The 17818-nt window shown below is 45.1% G+C and overlaps 1 protein-coding gene and 1 long non-coding RNA gene across 4 annotated transcripts; one reads left to right on the top strand and one right to left on the bottom strand.

The window, feature by feature from the left end:
• The first annotated feature begins 343 nt into the window (after window positions 1-343).
• Window positions 344-6781, top strand: LOC137824051 (uncharacterized). Its single transcript, XR_011083208.1, has 3 exons — window positions 344-450; window positions 5069-5195; window positions 5878-6781. It is a non-coding gene; the product is annotated as an uncharacterized lncRNA (long non-coding RNA).
• Window positions 5722-17727, bottom strand: LOC137824048 (RING-H2 finger protein ATL63-like). Of its 3 annotated transcripts, none has more exons than XM_068629475.1 (3): window positions 17418-17727; window positions 15198-17092; window positions 5722-15122 (listed from the first exon to the last, which is right to left on the bottom strand). In XM_068629475.1, the coding sequence occupies exon 3, from the start codon at window positions 6749-6751 to the stop codon at window positions 5894-5896; it is 858 nt and encodes a 285-aa protein (XP_068485576.1). In that variant the 5' UTR covers window positions 6752-15122; window positions 15198-17092; window positions 17418-17727; the 3' UTR covers window positions 5722-5893. The 3 variants fall into 3 exon arrangements, with proteins under 3 accessions (XP_068485576.1, XP_068485575.1, XP_068485577.1); XM_068629474.1 differs by having other exon boundaries at window positions 16897-17092; XM_068629476.1 differs by having other exon boundaries at window positions 5722-6742; window positions 16897-17092.
• Window positions 17728-17818: the final 91 nt, after the last annotated feature.

Here is a 17818-nt window from a genome sequence, read left to right as displayed (position 1 = left end):
TGGCTGACGAGAATAGTGACGGGAGCGAAAGCCCTAGTTCTAATCAGAGCAAGAATCCCTTACAAGGCGAGAGTTCTATTCATAGCTTCTTATGCCTACATCCCAGTGAAAATCCTGCTACACCCCTTGTGTCACCCGTTCTTGATTCCACAAATTACCACTCTTGGAGTCGCTCGGTTCTCACGACTTTGAGCGCAAAGAATAAAGTCGAGTTTGTTAATGGCGCTGCTCCCCGACCTTCTGAAACCGATTCTTCTTTCTCATCCTGGACGAGATGCAACAACATGGTGACATCTTGGCTTGTACACTCGGTCTTTGTTCATATACGTCAAAGCATCATATGGATGGACAAGGCATTGGACATATGGAATGATCTCAAGGCCCGCTTCTCACAAGGAGATTTATCCCGTATCTCTGATCTTCAAATGGAAGCTTCTTCACTCAATCAAGGTGACCTTTCTGTTACCGATTACTTCTCTAAACTCAGGATTATTTGGGATGAATTAGATCATTTTAGGCTTGATCCTATATGTTCTTGTACTAAGCCTTCTGTTATTATCCAAAGAAAAAGAGAGGATCAGGCAATGCAATTTTTACGTGGCCTTAATGACCTATACAATAATGTAAAAGCACATATTCTGCTCATGGAACCTGTCCCTGCTATTACCAAAATTTTTTCTCTTGCTACCAACAAGAACGCAGTTTAATAATAGTGTTCTTGTAGCTAATGTAAAAAATGTTACCCCTGTTACCTCTGTTAACCACACCAGTACCAATACCATTACTTGTACTTTTTGTGGAAAGTTGGGTCACAGTGAGAGTGTTTGTTTTAAGAAAAATGGTTTTCCTAACCAAGATAACAGAGGCTCAAAGTTTGGTAGTAATAAAAAGGTCTGTACTTATTGCAACAAAATTGGTCATACCGTTGATGTCTGTTACAAGAAACATGGATACCCTCCCAGGTATAGGTCTCAGTATGGTAAGTCTTCTCAATCCAACAACGTCTCCACTACCATTCAAGAAGAAAATTTTGGAAATCAAGACCAAAACAAGCAGAATAATGGAGGAGATTTTCGCATCACTCAGCATCAATATCAAATTCTTTCGGAACTTCTGAAAAATGTTAACAGTTCCAACAATCAAGTCCAAGTCAACCAGGTTGGTTCCCTCTCTGCTGATCATCAAGGTCAGAATTCGGCTGTCACAGGTAATATCCAGAAGCTCAAAAATTCCAATTTTAATGAATATACTTGGATTTTGGATTCTGGTGCGACTGATCACGTTTGTTTTTCTTTATCAAATTTTACATCATATAAAAATATCAAACCCATTACCATTAGGCTTCCCAAAGGAAATTCTGTTATTGCTTCCTGTTCTGGCATAGTTTTCTTTAATAAAAATCTTATTCTTGAAAATGTTTTGTATGTACCAGATTTCTCTTTCAACTTAATATCCATTTGTCAATTAACTGCATCACTTAAATGTGAACTTATTTTTTCTTCCACTGAGTGTCTGATACAGAATTCCAGAACCAAAGACAAGATTGGTACAGTTGATCTTGTAGCTGGACTATACGTCTTCAATAAAACTGATGGCAGGGTTATGAGTTGCACTACAAAACCAAGCAACATTTGGCACCTCAGAATGGGTCACCCCTCGGATGAAAGGTTAAAAATTCTACAAACATACTATCCTAATATGCATATTGATAAGAACTATGTTTGTGATACTTGTCACCAAGCCAAACAAAAGAAACTTCCTTTCTTTCCTAGCAATACTAAAACTGTTCAACCTTTTGAATTACTGCATATTGATATCTGGGGTCCCTGTTCTGTTGTTTCCATGCTTGGTTATAAGTTCTTTGTTACCATAGTTGATGATTTTACTAGATACACTTGGGTTTTTCCCATGCACAACAAATCTGAAGTCAGGGCTAGTGTTGTTAATTTTATTGCTTATGCTAAAAATCATTTTTCTACTAAGGTCAAAATCATTCGAACTGATAATGGTGTTGAATTCTCTATGCATGAATTTTTTGCTTTAAAATGTATTATACATCAAACCACTTGTATTGAAACACCTAAGCAAAATGGTATTGTTGAAAGAAAACATCAACACCTCTTAAATGTCACACGTGCCTTGCTTTTTCAATCTAATCTTCCTGTTGTTTTTTGGTGTTTTGCTGTACAACATGCTACCTTTCTTATTAATTGTATGCCTACTCCACTGCTTAATAACGCTACGCCTTATGAGAAATTGCATAAAAAGCTTTGTGATATTTCTTCCCTTCGTGTTTTTGGATGTCTGTGTTATTCTTCAACTATTATTGCTCACAGAAAAAAACTGGACAGCCGCGCTGCTCCAGGCGTTTTCCTTGGTTTCAAACCAAACACAAAAGGTTTTTTGTTTCTAAACCTTAAAAATCACAAGATAGATTTGTCAAGAAATGTTATTTTTTATGAGAACTCTTTTCCTTATCATTCAAATCATATTCAAAATAATGACTCAAATAGTCTTTCTTTACCAATTCCTCAACACTATGCCCAGACTCATGATGATATTCATGTGCAAACTGAAAATGTTATTGATAATACTACTAATGATGTTTTTGAGACTGACACTAATTTTGAGCAAAATGAGCAAATAGAGAAAAATGAGACAACAACAACACCTCCTAGAAGATCTACCCGCAGTAGAAGACCCCCCATTTATCTTCAAGACTTTGATGTACCAAACATCAACAACAGTGTTGTAAGTACCAAACACTCAATCCATTCCTTTTTAAATTATAATTCTCTATCAAAGTTTTTCAAAAATACAATACTGTAAATATCTTCTGCTGAGGAACCTCACAACTATGAGGAAGCTGTCCAACATCCACTTTGGATCCGTGCTATGAAGGAAGAACTAAAAGCACTTCAAGATAATGGGACATGGTCCCTGACTACTCTCCCAATTGGTAAATCGGCAATTGGGTGTAGATGGGTTTACAAGATCAAGCATCACGCAGATGGTTCCATTGAGCGTTATAAAGCCCGATTGGTAGCAAAAGGTTACAGCCAAATTGAAGGACTGGACTTCTTAGACACCTTTGCTCCTGTAGCAAAGTTGACTACACTACGTCTACTTCTAGCTCTAGCTGCAGCCCATAATTGGACACTCAAACAACTTGATGTGAACAATGCTTTCCTACATGGGGACGTAGATGAAGAAGTTTACATGCAACTGCCTCAAGGCTTTCACACTTCTTCCCCCAACCTGGTCTGCCGCCTAAGGAAGTCACTCTATGGTCTAAAACAAGCAGGTAGACAATGGTATGCCAAACTCTCAAATTTCTTACTTTCACACAATTATAAAATTTCCATTGCTGACCACTCTTTATTTTTGAAACATGATGGCAAACACACCACGACATTCTTGGTCTATGTGGATGACATTGTTCTCACTGGGAATGATCCTATGGAGATATCTACTATAACTAGTCTGTTACACAATTTCTTTCAAATTAAAAACCTTGGTGATTTGACTTATTTTTTGGGAATTGAAATTGCTCGCAATGCCACTGGTATCCACTTAAGTCAGCGCAAATATGTTTTAGATCTGCTCAAAGATACTGGTATGTTGGGATGTGCCCCTGCACCTACACCAATGTTACACACTATCAAGCTCTCAACCACAAAAGGCACCCCTCTTGGTGATGCAGAATCCACTGCATATAGACGATTGATTGGATGCCTTATTTATCTGACCAACACACGACCTGATATTTCCTTCTCTGTTAATCATCTCAGCCAGTTTGTCTCACACCCAACTAGCGAACATCACCAAGCAGCAATGCGCATCCTTCGTTATCTCAAAAGAACTCCTGGCACAGGTATCTTCTTACACAGTCAGTCTCTTATTCAATTAAAAGCATATAGTGATTCTGATTGTGCTACATGCCCTGAAACCCGCAAATCCATAACTGGTTTTTCTGTGTATTTGGGGGAGTCACTCATCTCTTGGAAGTCCAAGAAACAACAGACCATATCTAGGAGCTCATCTGAGGCAGAATATCGTGCTCTTGCTGCAACTACTTGTGAGATTCAATGGATAATATACTTGCTACAAGATTTACGCATTCAACACCTGCAACCAGCCCTTCTCTACTGTGACAATAAAGCTGCCATCCAGATTGCAAATAACCAAGTCTTTTAGGAGCGCACCAAGCACATAGAGATCGACTGTCATGTTGTCAGGGAAAAACTCAATGCAGGCCTACTCAAACTGCTTCCAATCTCTTCATCCCTACAAGCAGCTGACTTCTTCACCAAGCCTCTACCTGCTGCCCAATTCAATATCCATTTTTCCAAGCTAGGAATGAAGAACATCTACTCCTAGCTTGAAGGGGGCTGTTAAAACTTTAGAAAGCCTAGCCTTTTTGTTTTTTTTTGTTTTTTGGGCTTTAGACCAGTTGGGCTTTCCCTTTTCTGTTTTTCTATTTTATACCGTGCGCCCCTTTCCTTTTTACACCTCTTGTATATAAACTCTTTTTAGGGTTTTTAGCATTCTGATTTTTCAGATTAATAAAATTCTCTTTTCTCTCCTCTCACACCGTGCTTCATCTCTTCTCTGTTTCTTCATACCTCGCTGTTTTCTTTCTCTTTGATCTCTGTAAATGTTGCAATTACATCAAAACACTCTTTTGATTTATCTCTGTTACCATGTTCTGTTTTCTGTATGCAGTATTGACCAAACATTTTTCTCTGGGTCAGGCCGAGGTGTGCATTAAATTGTGTGAAGCATACATCATTATTAATGGGTTCACTTACACAGTTTGTTTGACCCTCTCCACCCTTGGCTTCATGTACAACTATTCAAACAAATAAAACACCGACAACAAATCATGAAAGCCTGTACAGTGCACACAGTTGTCTGTATAGATATGAGTAAGACTACTTTATACTCTGCTTAAAACACAATGACAAGGTTATTATGACTAATTATTCAAGACTCTTTAAACAAAGTTAAATTCAAATTCAAATTATCTAAACTAATTTGGTTTAAATTGTTGAATAAAATGATATAGGACAGAATGGTGGACCCACTATATTGGTTTCCTGCAATCGAGCCACATTTTTTGGACTAGAGGATCGTGAGTCGTGACAGAAAACAACACAACTCTAGTCTTCAGGACAATCAATTGCTGATGAAAGGTGTGTCTATATATATATATATATATATATATAATCATGAAGTGTAACTGACCAATGCAACACAGTTAAGTTCTTAATTAGTAAGTACTGTCTTTTGTCTTTTTCCTTTCGTTTATGCACCTACCCTAGTGTTAACCTTTGTTGCTTTCCTCCTCTACTATGTTCAAAAGAAGCAATAGAGTGTGGTTGCTAGTTCCTAGCTGCATTGCTCTTAAATACAATGCAGCATAAAGTGATGCTCATAGATTTAGTCTAAGCAAAAAGATTTCTTAAGCAGTGAAAGTTAACTGACCTATGATGTAACCCAGCAGGTAGTACCAGCCGGCTCAACTTACCCATAAAAAAAAAATTGAGGGCTCTAAATAACTTAGTGGACTAATTATCAACAGGTGTTCCTTGTACAAGTTTTCAGTATCACATAGAACAAATCTAAATAAAAATACAAATGATGTTTCATGTTCGAGTTTCTTCTACAACTCAGATAGTCCACTGTCAAAAAGAAGCAGCAAGAAATAGTTTTTGCATCATTTAAAACTGTTTGACTAAATATTCTGAGGCTCCAGATTTACATTTTCAGAAGAAACCCAATCCTAATTTATGCTTTAAGTGTACATTGGGATGTGTGTTGCAACAATTTGGACCCTAAACATGCACTAATCCTGTTATGATTTGACTTTTTTAGTAAATATGATGTGAGGTCAGTGTTCCAAACATGCTCTTAATGAAACACTTGTTCTTGATCCTCCGCTGCCATTACCATTACCATTACCACTCCCGTTCTCACTCTCTCTACTCTCATCAGAACCAGCATCAACCACAATCTCAAAATCAGAACCACCATATTCATCACCATGATCTCTTGAAGACACAACCTGAGAAGAATCACTCTCAACAACATTTACTACAATGGCTCTACAAATAGGACAATTGGAGTGTGAACTCAACCACATGTCAATGCACTCCACATGAAAACCATGGCCACACTTTGGCAAACACCTTCCCACTTCACCACCCTCAAAGGCACTCAAACAAATCACCCAATCAAGTTCTTCATCTTCTTTGGCCTTGTTATGCTCATAGATGAAGAGAGGAATTGCTCTGATGGTGGAAGAATCAAGGCCTTTGGTTGAGAGGGGTGAGGAGTCTTCTATGTTGAACCCGTGGAAGTGGTGGAACCTTGCCGGGCCAAGGACGTCGGAGACGGTCACCGTCGTTCGTCGGCGGCGGCGCCGACGGCGGGCGTGTGCCTGAGCCTGTGCTTGAGCAAGGAACCATTTGGCGAGGTGGAGAAGGAGGACAAAAAGGATGACAAGGAGAAGGGAATTGATGGCTGCAAGCATAATGTTACTGTTGTCTGAGAAGATGTTCTGAAACATTTGGGTCAACGTCTTGGGTGAGTCAGGTTGGGTTGGCATTGTGAAGAGTGGCCAAAAGGGTGTTTGGTTTTGGCTAAAAGGTTTGGACTTGAAGGGTTTTATTAGTAGGGTGGGTGGCTTAGATTCTTGGTGTGTTTGCTTTCTGTGGCATGTATTTATGTTAGATACACTCTGTAACATATTTTTGTTCAAAAAAACTATATCAGATGCTGAATATTTTGCAGATAATTTTGAAAAAGATAAAATCTTATAAAAACAATCATGTTAAGCAATATCTCAAATTTAACTCTGACGAAAAAACTAATTTTACAGAACAAATTTATGAACCTTAACATGACACTTCTAGAGACAAAATATACATAATAGAGTAGTAGATTGGGGCGTTGTTGGTGTGTGGTTGGTGTGTTTTGTTAGTGTCATGTGAAAGTGATTACGTGAGAGTGAAGTTAGTATTGTATGATGGAATAAATTAGGGGTGTTGCCTCTTGCATATCATACACTTGCGTGTAGTGGTTAGCAACAAATTTGTGTGTTCTCATGCATTATTTTATATATATTAAACTAGAAAGGGGTGTTGTTGAAGTCAAACAAGAATCCCTATAGCCGAGGAAGAGAGAGTGATGTGATGAGAAAAAGGTACAGAAATGAAGGACTCGTGAAGGCGACGGCAGCCGAAAGATGGTGCCTGAATTTTATTAGATTCATGTGGAGCAGTGTACTCTTCTTAATACTTTATACTACATAGGTTTTTCTAGACTATGGTTTCGGTGCTCTCATTTTTTAACTCCTTCATCAATTATCCTTCTACAAACTGATCAAAATTTCTTAGTATTTTATTAAGTTTTTGGTGTAATAGAATGCACCATACGTAATTTCACTAATGTGGCGAATTTAGGGGATCCCAAGGCAGAGCCAGGGCATATAATTCCGAGTCAAGATTCTTTAGATTTTTGCAAGAAGTTGCACCAAACGCAAAGTACACCAAGGAGAGGTAACCTTGGTTCATCCATTTTTTGCTTAGAAACAAAATTTGTTGACACTAGTGAGACTTTTTAATCCTTGTACCAGAATAAGATATCAATTAGAAATACTATTTTACTTTAAATGGGTCCATATTGTGAGAATGAATGAACTAAATGTAAAATGACACCTCTTGATTTGAAAAAGAAAAAAGAGTGTGAATACTGTTTAATTATTTGGAATATATGAGCGAGACATTTGTTTGAGTAGAATTTGGGGTTGGGGTGGCCATTATTGTTTAAAAAAAAAGGATAAAAGGATGTTGAAGGGTCCCATGTGAATGTAAATGAGAGGCATTGTTCTCTACACTTTATTTTGGCACACCTTGACCACCCTACAACCAAAAGAAGATCTCTCATGCCACTAACACAATTTAGAACACCATGATTGTTGGTATTTTGAAGCAACTACAACATTGACAATATTGTACCGGTATGGGTGAAGTCGACCCCTAGTCTCCCTGCCCGATACCTAGTCAACCTGACCGAAACCTGAGGAACCTGGTCGAGACGATGAGGCCGACGACCTACCTGACCGAGACCTTAGAAGACTTGGCCGAGACGGCCGAGATCAGGGGAACCTGGTCGATGACCGACCCATATTACCGCTAATGCTCAAACCAAGGTCAGTGAAGCTAATCCGTCATTAAGAATTAGGTAATGCAACCCTAAGCAAGGTCCACTCCGATAAACGGGCCCAACAAGGTAGGCCCATTAGAATAATATAAATAGCACGCATCCCAAGGAGTAAGGTATGTCATTTATTATTGTTCACCTACCAGAGAACTGATCATCCACTTTACTGACTTGAGCGTCGGAGTGTCTTCGCAGGTACCTCCACCATCCGATGTTCACCCGAGACCGAGTGCCGAAGGAGAAGCAGGAGGACGAGGAGAACCCCAGCTCATCACCCAGCTACCTGACCGATCGAAGGAAGGAGAAAAAGACTTCAATAGTTCTATAGGTCCCATATCCCTAGTAGGAACAATTGGCGCCCACCGTGGGGCCGAGGGAAACTAGCTGAAGGAAAAAAGTAGATGGTCTCAACCAAAAGCATGGAGAGAATGACCGAAACCAACCAGACAATGTTGTTGCTGTCTCTCTAGAGAGAGATGACCGAGATGAGAAGGAAGACCAAGAAGACTGCTCAGAAAAACAAGTAGGAGCTGCAAGCTCTCCGTAAGGAGAACGAATAATGAAAAGGAAGTTGGGGGAGGACCCAGATGTGGTCGAGGAGACGAGAGGCCGACCCCCTCCCCGAGAAACCGAGATGGAAGACGAGTCATGCCTGATCAGGTCCGCTCGGACGACCGTGACGGCCGACTCGACCCGCCGACATCCCTTTACCAACACTATCATCGAGGTCCCACTACCTGAGAAGTGGAAGGGTTTCAATCGAGACCGATATGACGGGTCGACCGACCCGGACGAGCATATGGACGCTTACACCACCCATATGAGTCTCTATACCTCGAATGACGTTGTGCTATGTCGAGTGTTTTCCACATCCTTGAAGGGAGCAGCCCTTAGTTGGTTCACCAAGCTCCCACCCAACTCCATCGACATCTTTGCCACGCTCGTAGCAAAATTCGAAACACAATTTGCAACCAGCCGCCCACATCACCTGACCTCCATCGCCTTGGTAGGCATCCACCAGGAGAAGGGAGAGTCGCTGAGAACCTTTGTCGATAGGTTCAGTAGGTGGCAATGAGCATCCAGAATCTGAGCCCGGACGTTTCCATGCACCACATGCTGACAGCCCTACGTCCAGGGCCCTTTGCCGATAACTCGTGCATACAGCCGGCCACCAGCCTGGACGAGCTGAGGAAGAGAGCCGCTAAATACATGCAGCTGGAGGAGCTCAGAGAGTTTCGCAACCAGGCCCGTGCCGAGGCCGGCGGGGAGAAAAGCAAAGTAGAAAAGGCTGTCAGGGGCGACCCAATCAAAGAAATGACCGACGCCGAGATAACCGGGACCGACCAATCCAGTTCTCAAGATACACACCCCTGACGACCAAGAGGGGGAGGATCCTGGATGAGGCCCTCAACGCCGAGTTAATCCCTCCTCCGAGGAAAGTGGCAAGCCCAAACAATGCCGACCGGAGAAAGCAGTGTCGGTACCACCAAAACACCGCACACTCGACTGAGGAGTGTCAGGCCCTGAAGGATAAGATCGAGGAACTTAACCGATTCGTCAGGAACGATCGAGACCCTCCCTGCCGGGCGGATCCACCTAGGCGGACGAGGTCACCTCAACGCGGCAGAAATGATCGGGACAACAGAGGTGACCGACAACCTGCAAGGGACGACCCCTCAGGGAAGTCGATGGGAGAGGTAACCGGGAGGTTATCAACACTATAGCCGACGGCTTCGCCGGGAGAGGAAGCACAAACAATGCCCAAAAGAAAAACCTGCGAGCGGTACACCAAGTAAACGTTGTGGCATTCCGACCTAGGATGTCACCCATCACATTCACGAACGAAGACTTTAAAGGCGTGGACTACCGCCAGCAGGATGACCCGATGGTGATAGCGGTCGACATAGACCGATTCACCATCCGGAAGACCCTTGTGGACCAGGGAAGTTCGGTAGACATCCTTTCCTGGAAAACTTTGAGGATAGCCGAGGCCGAGATGATGCCATACGACGATCACGTGGTAGGATTCTCGGGTGAGAGGGTGGGCACCAAGGGTTACATTGAATTGTACACCACCTTCGAAGAGGGGAAGGGCACCAGGACCATCAAAATCCGATACCTGGTCATCGACGCCAACACCTCCTACAACATCCTCCTCAGCCGACCATCCATCAACCGGCAGATGGTCATTGTATCACCTTGCAATGAAGTTCCCTTCGAGGACAGAGGACATTCTCACGGTCCACGTAGACTAGAAAGAAGCACGACAGTGCTATGCCGAGAGCCTCCGAGTGAAACCCTTAAGGAACGACACCTACCCCCTGAGGGTGAGAAAATCCTCCCGAAAAGACCACTCCCCCGGGAAGGACCTACTAAGAAAGATCGAGCCGACCGTGACATTGGTAGACCTCGATCCCCGGGACACCAAGGATAGGCTGGAGGCAAGAGAAGAGCTAAGGAGAGTCCCCCTCTTCCACGAAGAGCACAACACTACGGTAGGAACGACCTTCGCAGCTGCCAAGGCCGAGATCATGCATGCTGCGCTGAGAAAGAATGTGGACATGTTCGCATGGACCCCGGCCGACATGCCGGGGGTGAGCCCGGATGTCATCACTCATCGTCTTTCGATATTTAAAGAAGCCCGCCCGATCGCCCAAAAGGAGAGAGACTTGGGTGATGAAAAACGACTCGCGGCGAAGGAAGAGGCCGATAAGCTCTTATCGGCCGGGTTTTTAAGGGAGGCTCGATACACAACTTAGCTGGCCAACGTCGTCATGGTCACCAAACCAAACGGTAACTGGAGGATGTGTGTTGACTATAGAAACATCAACAGCGCATGTCCAAAGGATACCTACCCCCTCCCAAACATTGACCAGCTGGTGGATGGAGCAGTCAGTCACAAGATTATGAGCTTCCTAGACGCTTACTCTGGCTACAACCAAATAAGCATGCACCCCAGGGACAAGGAGAAAACGACCTTCATGACGGCTGACGCCAACTACTATTGTAAGAACCGACTACCCTATTTTTAAAATTCTATCTAAGCCAGACGTTGCAGGGAGAATGATAGGTTGGTCAGTCGAACTCTTTGAGTTCGACATACGCTACGAACCGAGGGGCGTCATCAAGTCCCAGTGCTTGGTCGACTTCTCGGCCGAGTTGACACCACTGCCCACCCTCTCAAGCGGGTGGACGATGTGTGTGGACGGCTCCTCAAATAAAACAGCATGCGAAGCATGAGTCGTCCGGGAGGGGTCGGGTGACCTCCTCCTGAAGCAAGCTCTCCAATTCGGATTTCGGGCAACCAACAACCAGGCCGAGTACGAAGCCTTGCTCGTCGGGCTGAACCTAGCCTACGACATGGGAGCACGCGAGGTTACATGCAAAAACGACTCCTAAGTGATGGTTGGCCAAATCAATGGAGAGTTTGAAGTAAAGGAACCTTTGCTGCAACGGTACTACCATGCGACCAAAAACAGCATCGTCCGTTTCAGCAAAGCACCTTTGGAACACATACCGAGGGAGGACAATAAAAGGGTCGACATCCTGTCCAAGCTGTCGGTCACCAAGAAGAAGAGCCACCAGAGATCAGTCATACAAATATGGCTGAGACACCCCAGTGTGACAGAGGCCGAGGCCGAGTGTTTGGCTATAGTCGAGGCCGAGGCCGAAGCCGACAACTGGATGACACCCGTCATCCAGTACATAAGAGACGACACGTGCAAACCAGACCAAGAAAAGGCGATGAAGCAACAATGCGCCTGATACACCATGATCAACGAGGACCTGTACCAGAGAGGTTACTCGACCCCCTTGCTAAAATGTATCACCAACAAACGGGCCGAGTACATTCTGGCTGAGATACATGAGGGAATCTACGGGAATCACGCTGGGACAAGGACGATGGCCGCCAAGGTTCTGAGGGCCGCATACTATTGACTGACCATACAGGGTGACTGTCCTAGTACGTGAAAAAATGCATCAAGTGCCAGGAGTTTGGCCTCCCTCCACCACACAAGGCCGGAAAAGCTGCACAACATCACCTCCCCATGGCCATTCACCATTTGAGGAATGGACATTATCAGTCCTTTCTCACCGGGGAAAGGACAAACCAAGTTCCATTTGGTGGGAGTCGACTACTTCACCAAGTGGATCGAGGCCGAACCCCTTGCATCCATCTCGGCAAAAAATGTGCAAAACTTCGTATGGAGGAGCATTGTTTGCCGATTCGGCGTCCCGCACACAATTATAACTGACAATGACCGACAGTTCATTGATCGACCTGGGCATCAAGTGTGTCACAACCTCGGTCGAACACCCGCAAACCAATAGGCAGGCCGAGGCCGCCAAAAAGGTCATACTCAATGAGCTGAAAAAGCGTCTGGGCAAGGCAAAAGGTCGATGGACCGAGGAGTGGATCGAGGTACTTCGGGCGTACAAGTGCTCCCACAAACCACCACGCAGGAGACACCCTACAGCCTGACATACGGGACCGAGGTCATGATCCCGGTTGAGGTGGCCGAACCCACCATACGACGACAGAATGTTTGACCACATCCTAAACGAGGAAAGTCTAGCGGTCAACCTCGATTTGGTAAGTGAGTTTCGTGACAAAAGCAGGATTCGAGAAGCCGCTTGCAAAATCTGAGCGTCCATGCGGTACAACACAAAGGTACGGTCGAAGAGCTTCCTCATCTGGAGAACGCGCAACGATGCTAGAAAAAATGAAGGGAAGTTCTCGTCCAACTGGAAGGGGCCTTTCCGAGTCCGAGAAGTCGCAAAGGGGAGAGTTTATCACTTAAAATGACTTTCAGGCAAAATTGTACCGAGGACGTGGAATGCCACGCACCTCAAGTTCAACTAGAATTAAAATTAATAAAGTCACACATTCTTTCCTCACCTAACCAGGGAGGTTTTAACGAGGCGTTTTCATCAAAAATACTAGCACGACTCTCATGCAACCTCTTTCGGCTCGATCTGGATAAAGCCTTAACTGGCATACCCTGCCGAGACCGACTCCCAGGTTTGGTCTGGATGAAGCCTTAACTGGCATACCCTGCCAACACCTCTCTCGGCTCGGTCTGGATGAAGCCTTAACCGGCATACCCTGCTGAGACTGACTCCCAGATCTGGTCTGGATGAAGCCTTAACCGGCATACTCTGCCAACACCTCTCTCGGCTCGGTCTGGATGAAGCCTTAACCGACATACCCTGCCGAGACCGACCCCCAAGTTTGGTCTGGATAAAGCCTTAACCGGCATACCCTGCCGAGACCGACCCCCAAGGCTGAGTCTGGGCGAAGTCTTAACCGGCGTACCCTGCCAAGACCACACGCGACAAGCGGCCGATCGCCCGTTCCCACTTGATCGATTAACATCACAAATAATGGCTGACACCCATTTTGAATGGATCGATTACAAAAAAAATAATAACCGATCACCCAACCCAACTCGCTCGGTTTAACATTCACAACTAATGGTCGATCGCCCGTATTCAACTTGTTCAATTTGGCATTTACAATTAAGGGCCGATCGCCCGAATTCAACTTGCTCGATTAAATACTCGCAATTAATGACCGATTCCCAACACTTGTTTGATTAACATCGCAATTAATACGACCGCCCGCCCGATTCAGTTAAAAACCGACTTGTTAACTTGTAAATTTTTATGCAAATCAAAACCATAAAAGAAGATAAATGAGGCGGTATATTAAAAAGCAGAAGTTGGGCGATACATCAAAAAGCAAAAAAAGGCCACAACCCGACCTCGGAGGAAATCAAAAAGCAAGAAAAGGCCACAACCCGGCCAAGGGCAAACCTAATCTTGAATCTCTACACACTCCCCCTCCTCAGTCCCGGCCTCCCTCTCGTGAGCCTTAGCTTACCCCTCCTGGGTCCCGGCCGGTCCAGCCTCTTGAGCAGTTAGGTCAGCCACTTCAGCACTCAGTACCAACCAACCCTGGTAAACCTCACAATCGAGGCCAAAATCACCAGTGGCTGACGGCCCACCATAAAGCACATCTGCTTGACGCACGGCTCGATCGAAGCATTGCTTCAGCAGCTCCTCGGCCTCCTCATAATTCTCGTCAAGCTCGGCCTCAACTTGAACTTTGGCAGTTTGAATAGTGGCCAACTCAGTGGCCGCGGATGAGAGCTGTTCACTTATTTTCTCGGCCAACTTTCTCAGTTTGGCGATCTCTGTAGCTGCCCTCAACTTCTCAGCCTCCAACTGACGCCTCACCTCGACGACCTCCTGCTACGCCAACTCCCTCTTGGCCGCCCTTTTAGCAATGTTGGTTGATAAGTTGCTATTCGCGGCCAATGATTGTTTCAAATCTTGGGTTGCCTTAGACAGTTGGTGCTCCAACTGCGACACGTTCTCAGCCTGACGGTCTCGCCCTTGAAGCCCATGTTAGACAAGGACGACGGAGTGGCACATCAGCTCAAAGCCGCCCCTCAAAAGGTCTGTGGAAGAGACATCTCGGAAGGACTCCCGAGCCTCATCCGGGAGCGCCATGCGAAACCTTCGCGAGAATTGGTAGCCACCCCCCAAGAGGTCGAAGGGTGTATGTGCGACCCTGGCCGCGGTTTCGGACAGAGTTGCCGCCCCACGCACTGTTTGCCTAGGCAAAGGTGGCGCCACCTCAGCCACCGCCCGACGAGGAGGAGGAGGTGTTGGCATAGAACCAGGCGAGCTGGTTGTAGTAGCAACGTTGCCCCCGTCTCTCGGCTGTTTCTTGAACTTGTGGGAAGGCCCGACCAGCCCCTTGGACTTCTCAGCTCTGTCATTCCTCGACGGTAGTACCTCTAGGCTGCGGCGACCCTTGCGATCGACTGCCTTCTGCCGATGCTTGTCAAGGACGCTGATGACTGTCGATCGCTCGTTAACCATGATTTCTGCAAAACAACAAAAGCAAACAAGTTAGAATATAGGAGCTAAAACCGACCGACAAAGACAACCAAGACACATACCCCTCACGGCCGCCCATCGCGCAGACTTGGTATACGCGCCGATCAACCCCCAGCATGGAAGCTTCCTCGGGAGGGCGTCAAAAAGGGTGAGAACCCCCAACTCGTCCTCACCCTATGTCGGCCTCGGCCACTCCTTGAAATCACAAGGCCGCCGAGTCCAGTAAAGAGGGAACCTCGATCGACTGGCCAAGTCAAAGAAACAAGCGGTCGCCTGAGGTCGAATGACAACCTTCACAAACCTCTCCTTAAAACGTTTATAGGAGAGGGCGAATGAGTCAAACAATACACTGCCCGGTCGCCCGACCAAAGAATGTCAAGCGATCTTTTTTGCGGGATGAGAGGTGTATTAAGAAAGAAAGCAAGAGGGGGTGGGGTGAAGGCGTATAACTTCACACAACAGGCAGAAGGCCTGAATGGACGCTCAGGTATTTGGGTGAACCTGGGTGGGAGCCACGTTGAGCGTCCGAAGGACGTCCATCGTAAACTCGTCGAAAGGAAGGGAGACATGAAGATCCGTAAATAAACAAGCGTACATGTAAAAAAAGGGGGGGGTCTTTACCCGACCGCCCTATACACACGCTCTCGACCGCCCCACAAGGCAAGACATCAAAGTAGCTCGAATACTCTTCCGCCTTTAGAATCGGATGCCTGACCAAAAACTTGGTCATAGACAACTCGGTCCCATAGACCATCTCAACTACTCTAGTATCCACCCAACTAAGATCCTCTAAAGGGACGACCATCGGGGGAGAGCCCGATCAGTCAATAGCGTTGGCCGGGACGTCTCCCCTTACAACCTCCATCTGGGATGACACTTCGGCCACCCTAACCGAAGCAGGTTCGGCGGAGGAAGAAGAAGAAGAGGAAGAAGACGAGGACTTTCTGGACTGTGGAGGGCGACCAACAGGGGAGGATGGGTGACCCGAAGAAGAAGAGGTAGGACGAGATTGCGACGACATGACTAACCTTTGTTAAAATCAAAGTGGACGAGAGTGAAGCTTTGTGAATAGGCCGAAAGGTATCTCGATTCTCAGAGCAGTGGGCAAAAGAAGGCTCGACAATCAGAACAAACTCACTCAGGAAATACAAGGTCTCGACACTGTTGGGGACTCGGATTCTGAACCGACACACCAATCTCAACCGTTGGATGGTCCATAAAACTTCTCGCCCGAAAAACCCCTCATTAATGACAGTCGTGTCACGCCGCCTAGGGTCACGTCATACCTCGAGAAATGGAACAGTCGCACAACCAAGGGAGACCAACCGACACCATCATTAAAAACTCATCGGGCACATCCTACATATCTGCCCTCGAGCCTGGGGGCAAGTGTACCGGTATGGGCGAGGCCGACCCCTGGTCTCCCTGCCCGAGACCCACCTGGCTGCCTGAGACCTAGTCACCTGACCGAAACCTGAGGAACCTGGCTGAGACGACGAGGCTAACGGCCTACCTGATCGAGACCTTAGAAGACTTGGCCGAGACAGCCGAGATCAGGGGAACCTGGCCGATGGCCGACCCACATTACCGCTAATGCTCAAACCAAGGTCAGTGAAGCTAATTCGTCATTAAGAATTAGGTAATGCAACCCTAAGCAAGGTCCACTCCGATAAACGGGCCCAACAAGATAGGCCCATTAGAATAATATAAATAGCACGCATCCCAAGGAGTAAGGTACATCATTTATTATTGTTCACCTACCAGAGAACTGATCACCCATTTTACTGACTTGAGCGTCGAAGTGCCTTCGCAGGTACCCCCACCATCCGATGTTCACCCAAGACCGAGTGCCGAAGGAGAAGGAGGAGGACGAGGAGAACCCCAGCTCATCACCCTGCTACCTGACCGATCGAAGGAAGGAGAAGAAGACTTCAATAGTTCTTTTGGTCTCATCTCCCTAGTAGGAACAAATATCAAGGTCAGAGTTGAAAAAAAAAGTATACAGTAAAAGTATAAGGCAAATAAAATAACCTAAAACCTATCAACAATATGAGAAACGTTCCTAAACTGCGAAATTAAGAAGGATTGAAGTTCGTCCCATCGATTTATCTCTTCCCTAACTTTTCTGAATTTTGACTGAAATTTTTTCACTATCGATTCCATTATTGTCAATGCTGAACCGACCAGTCATGAGGCAAAAAAATAGTAATCGTCAGACATAGATAAAAATCTCTTTTTGAATCTTTTAGGTGTTCGTGTTTAATTTATGCTTCAAAACGTACCTCACTGTGGAATGTTCGAAGGCGACGACGCGATGACCGTTCCATGCCGAAAATTAATCCATCATTGTAGACGCTGTCAGACGCGGTGAGTTAGTGTCGCTGTGAAGGTGACGGCATGAAGGTGGCGACGCAGTAGAAAAGGTGTGATGGGAGGTAGTGACGCGGTGAGGAGTGGTGGCGTCGTGATAGCGTATAATTAAATTAAGTGTTTAAAATGTTCTATTTTATATAATTAATTTGTTATTATAGCATAGTATATAATAAATAGTATATTTTATTATTTTATTTTTCTATAATAAATAAATTCACATAAAATTAGAAATAATCTATATTTATAAAAAAATTATAAGAGTGTAATAAAAAATGTGGATATGTAATTGTATTTTCGGTAGTATTTATTT

The sequence above is a fragment of the Phaseolus vulgaris genome, chromosome 8 (assembly GCF_000499845.2).
Source record: "Phaseolus vulgaris cultivar G19833 chromosome 8, P. vulgaris v2.0, whole genome shotgun sequence".
Classification (NCBI taxonomy): domain Eukaryota; kingdom Viridiplantae; phylum Streptophyta; class Magnoliopsida; order Fabales; family Fabaceae; genus Phaseolus; species Phaseolus vulgaris.
Note: the sequence above shows the minus strand (reverse complement) of the source record. Positions and strands in the feature narration are given on the sequence as shown.

What these genes read in the sequence shown, in the direction of transcription:
- LOC137824048 (XM_068629475.1), bottom strand. Translation starts at nt 6,751, where the DNA reads ATGTTACAGAGTGTATCTAACATAAATACATGCCACAGAAAGCAAACA.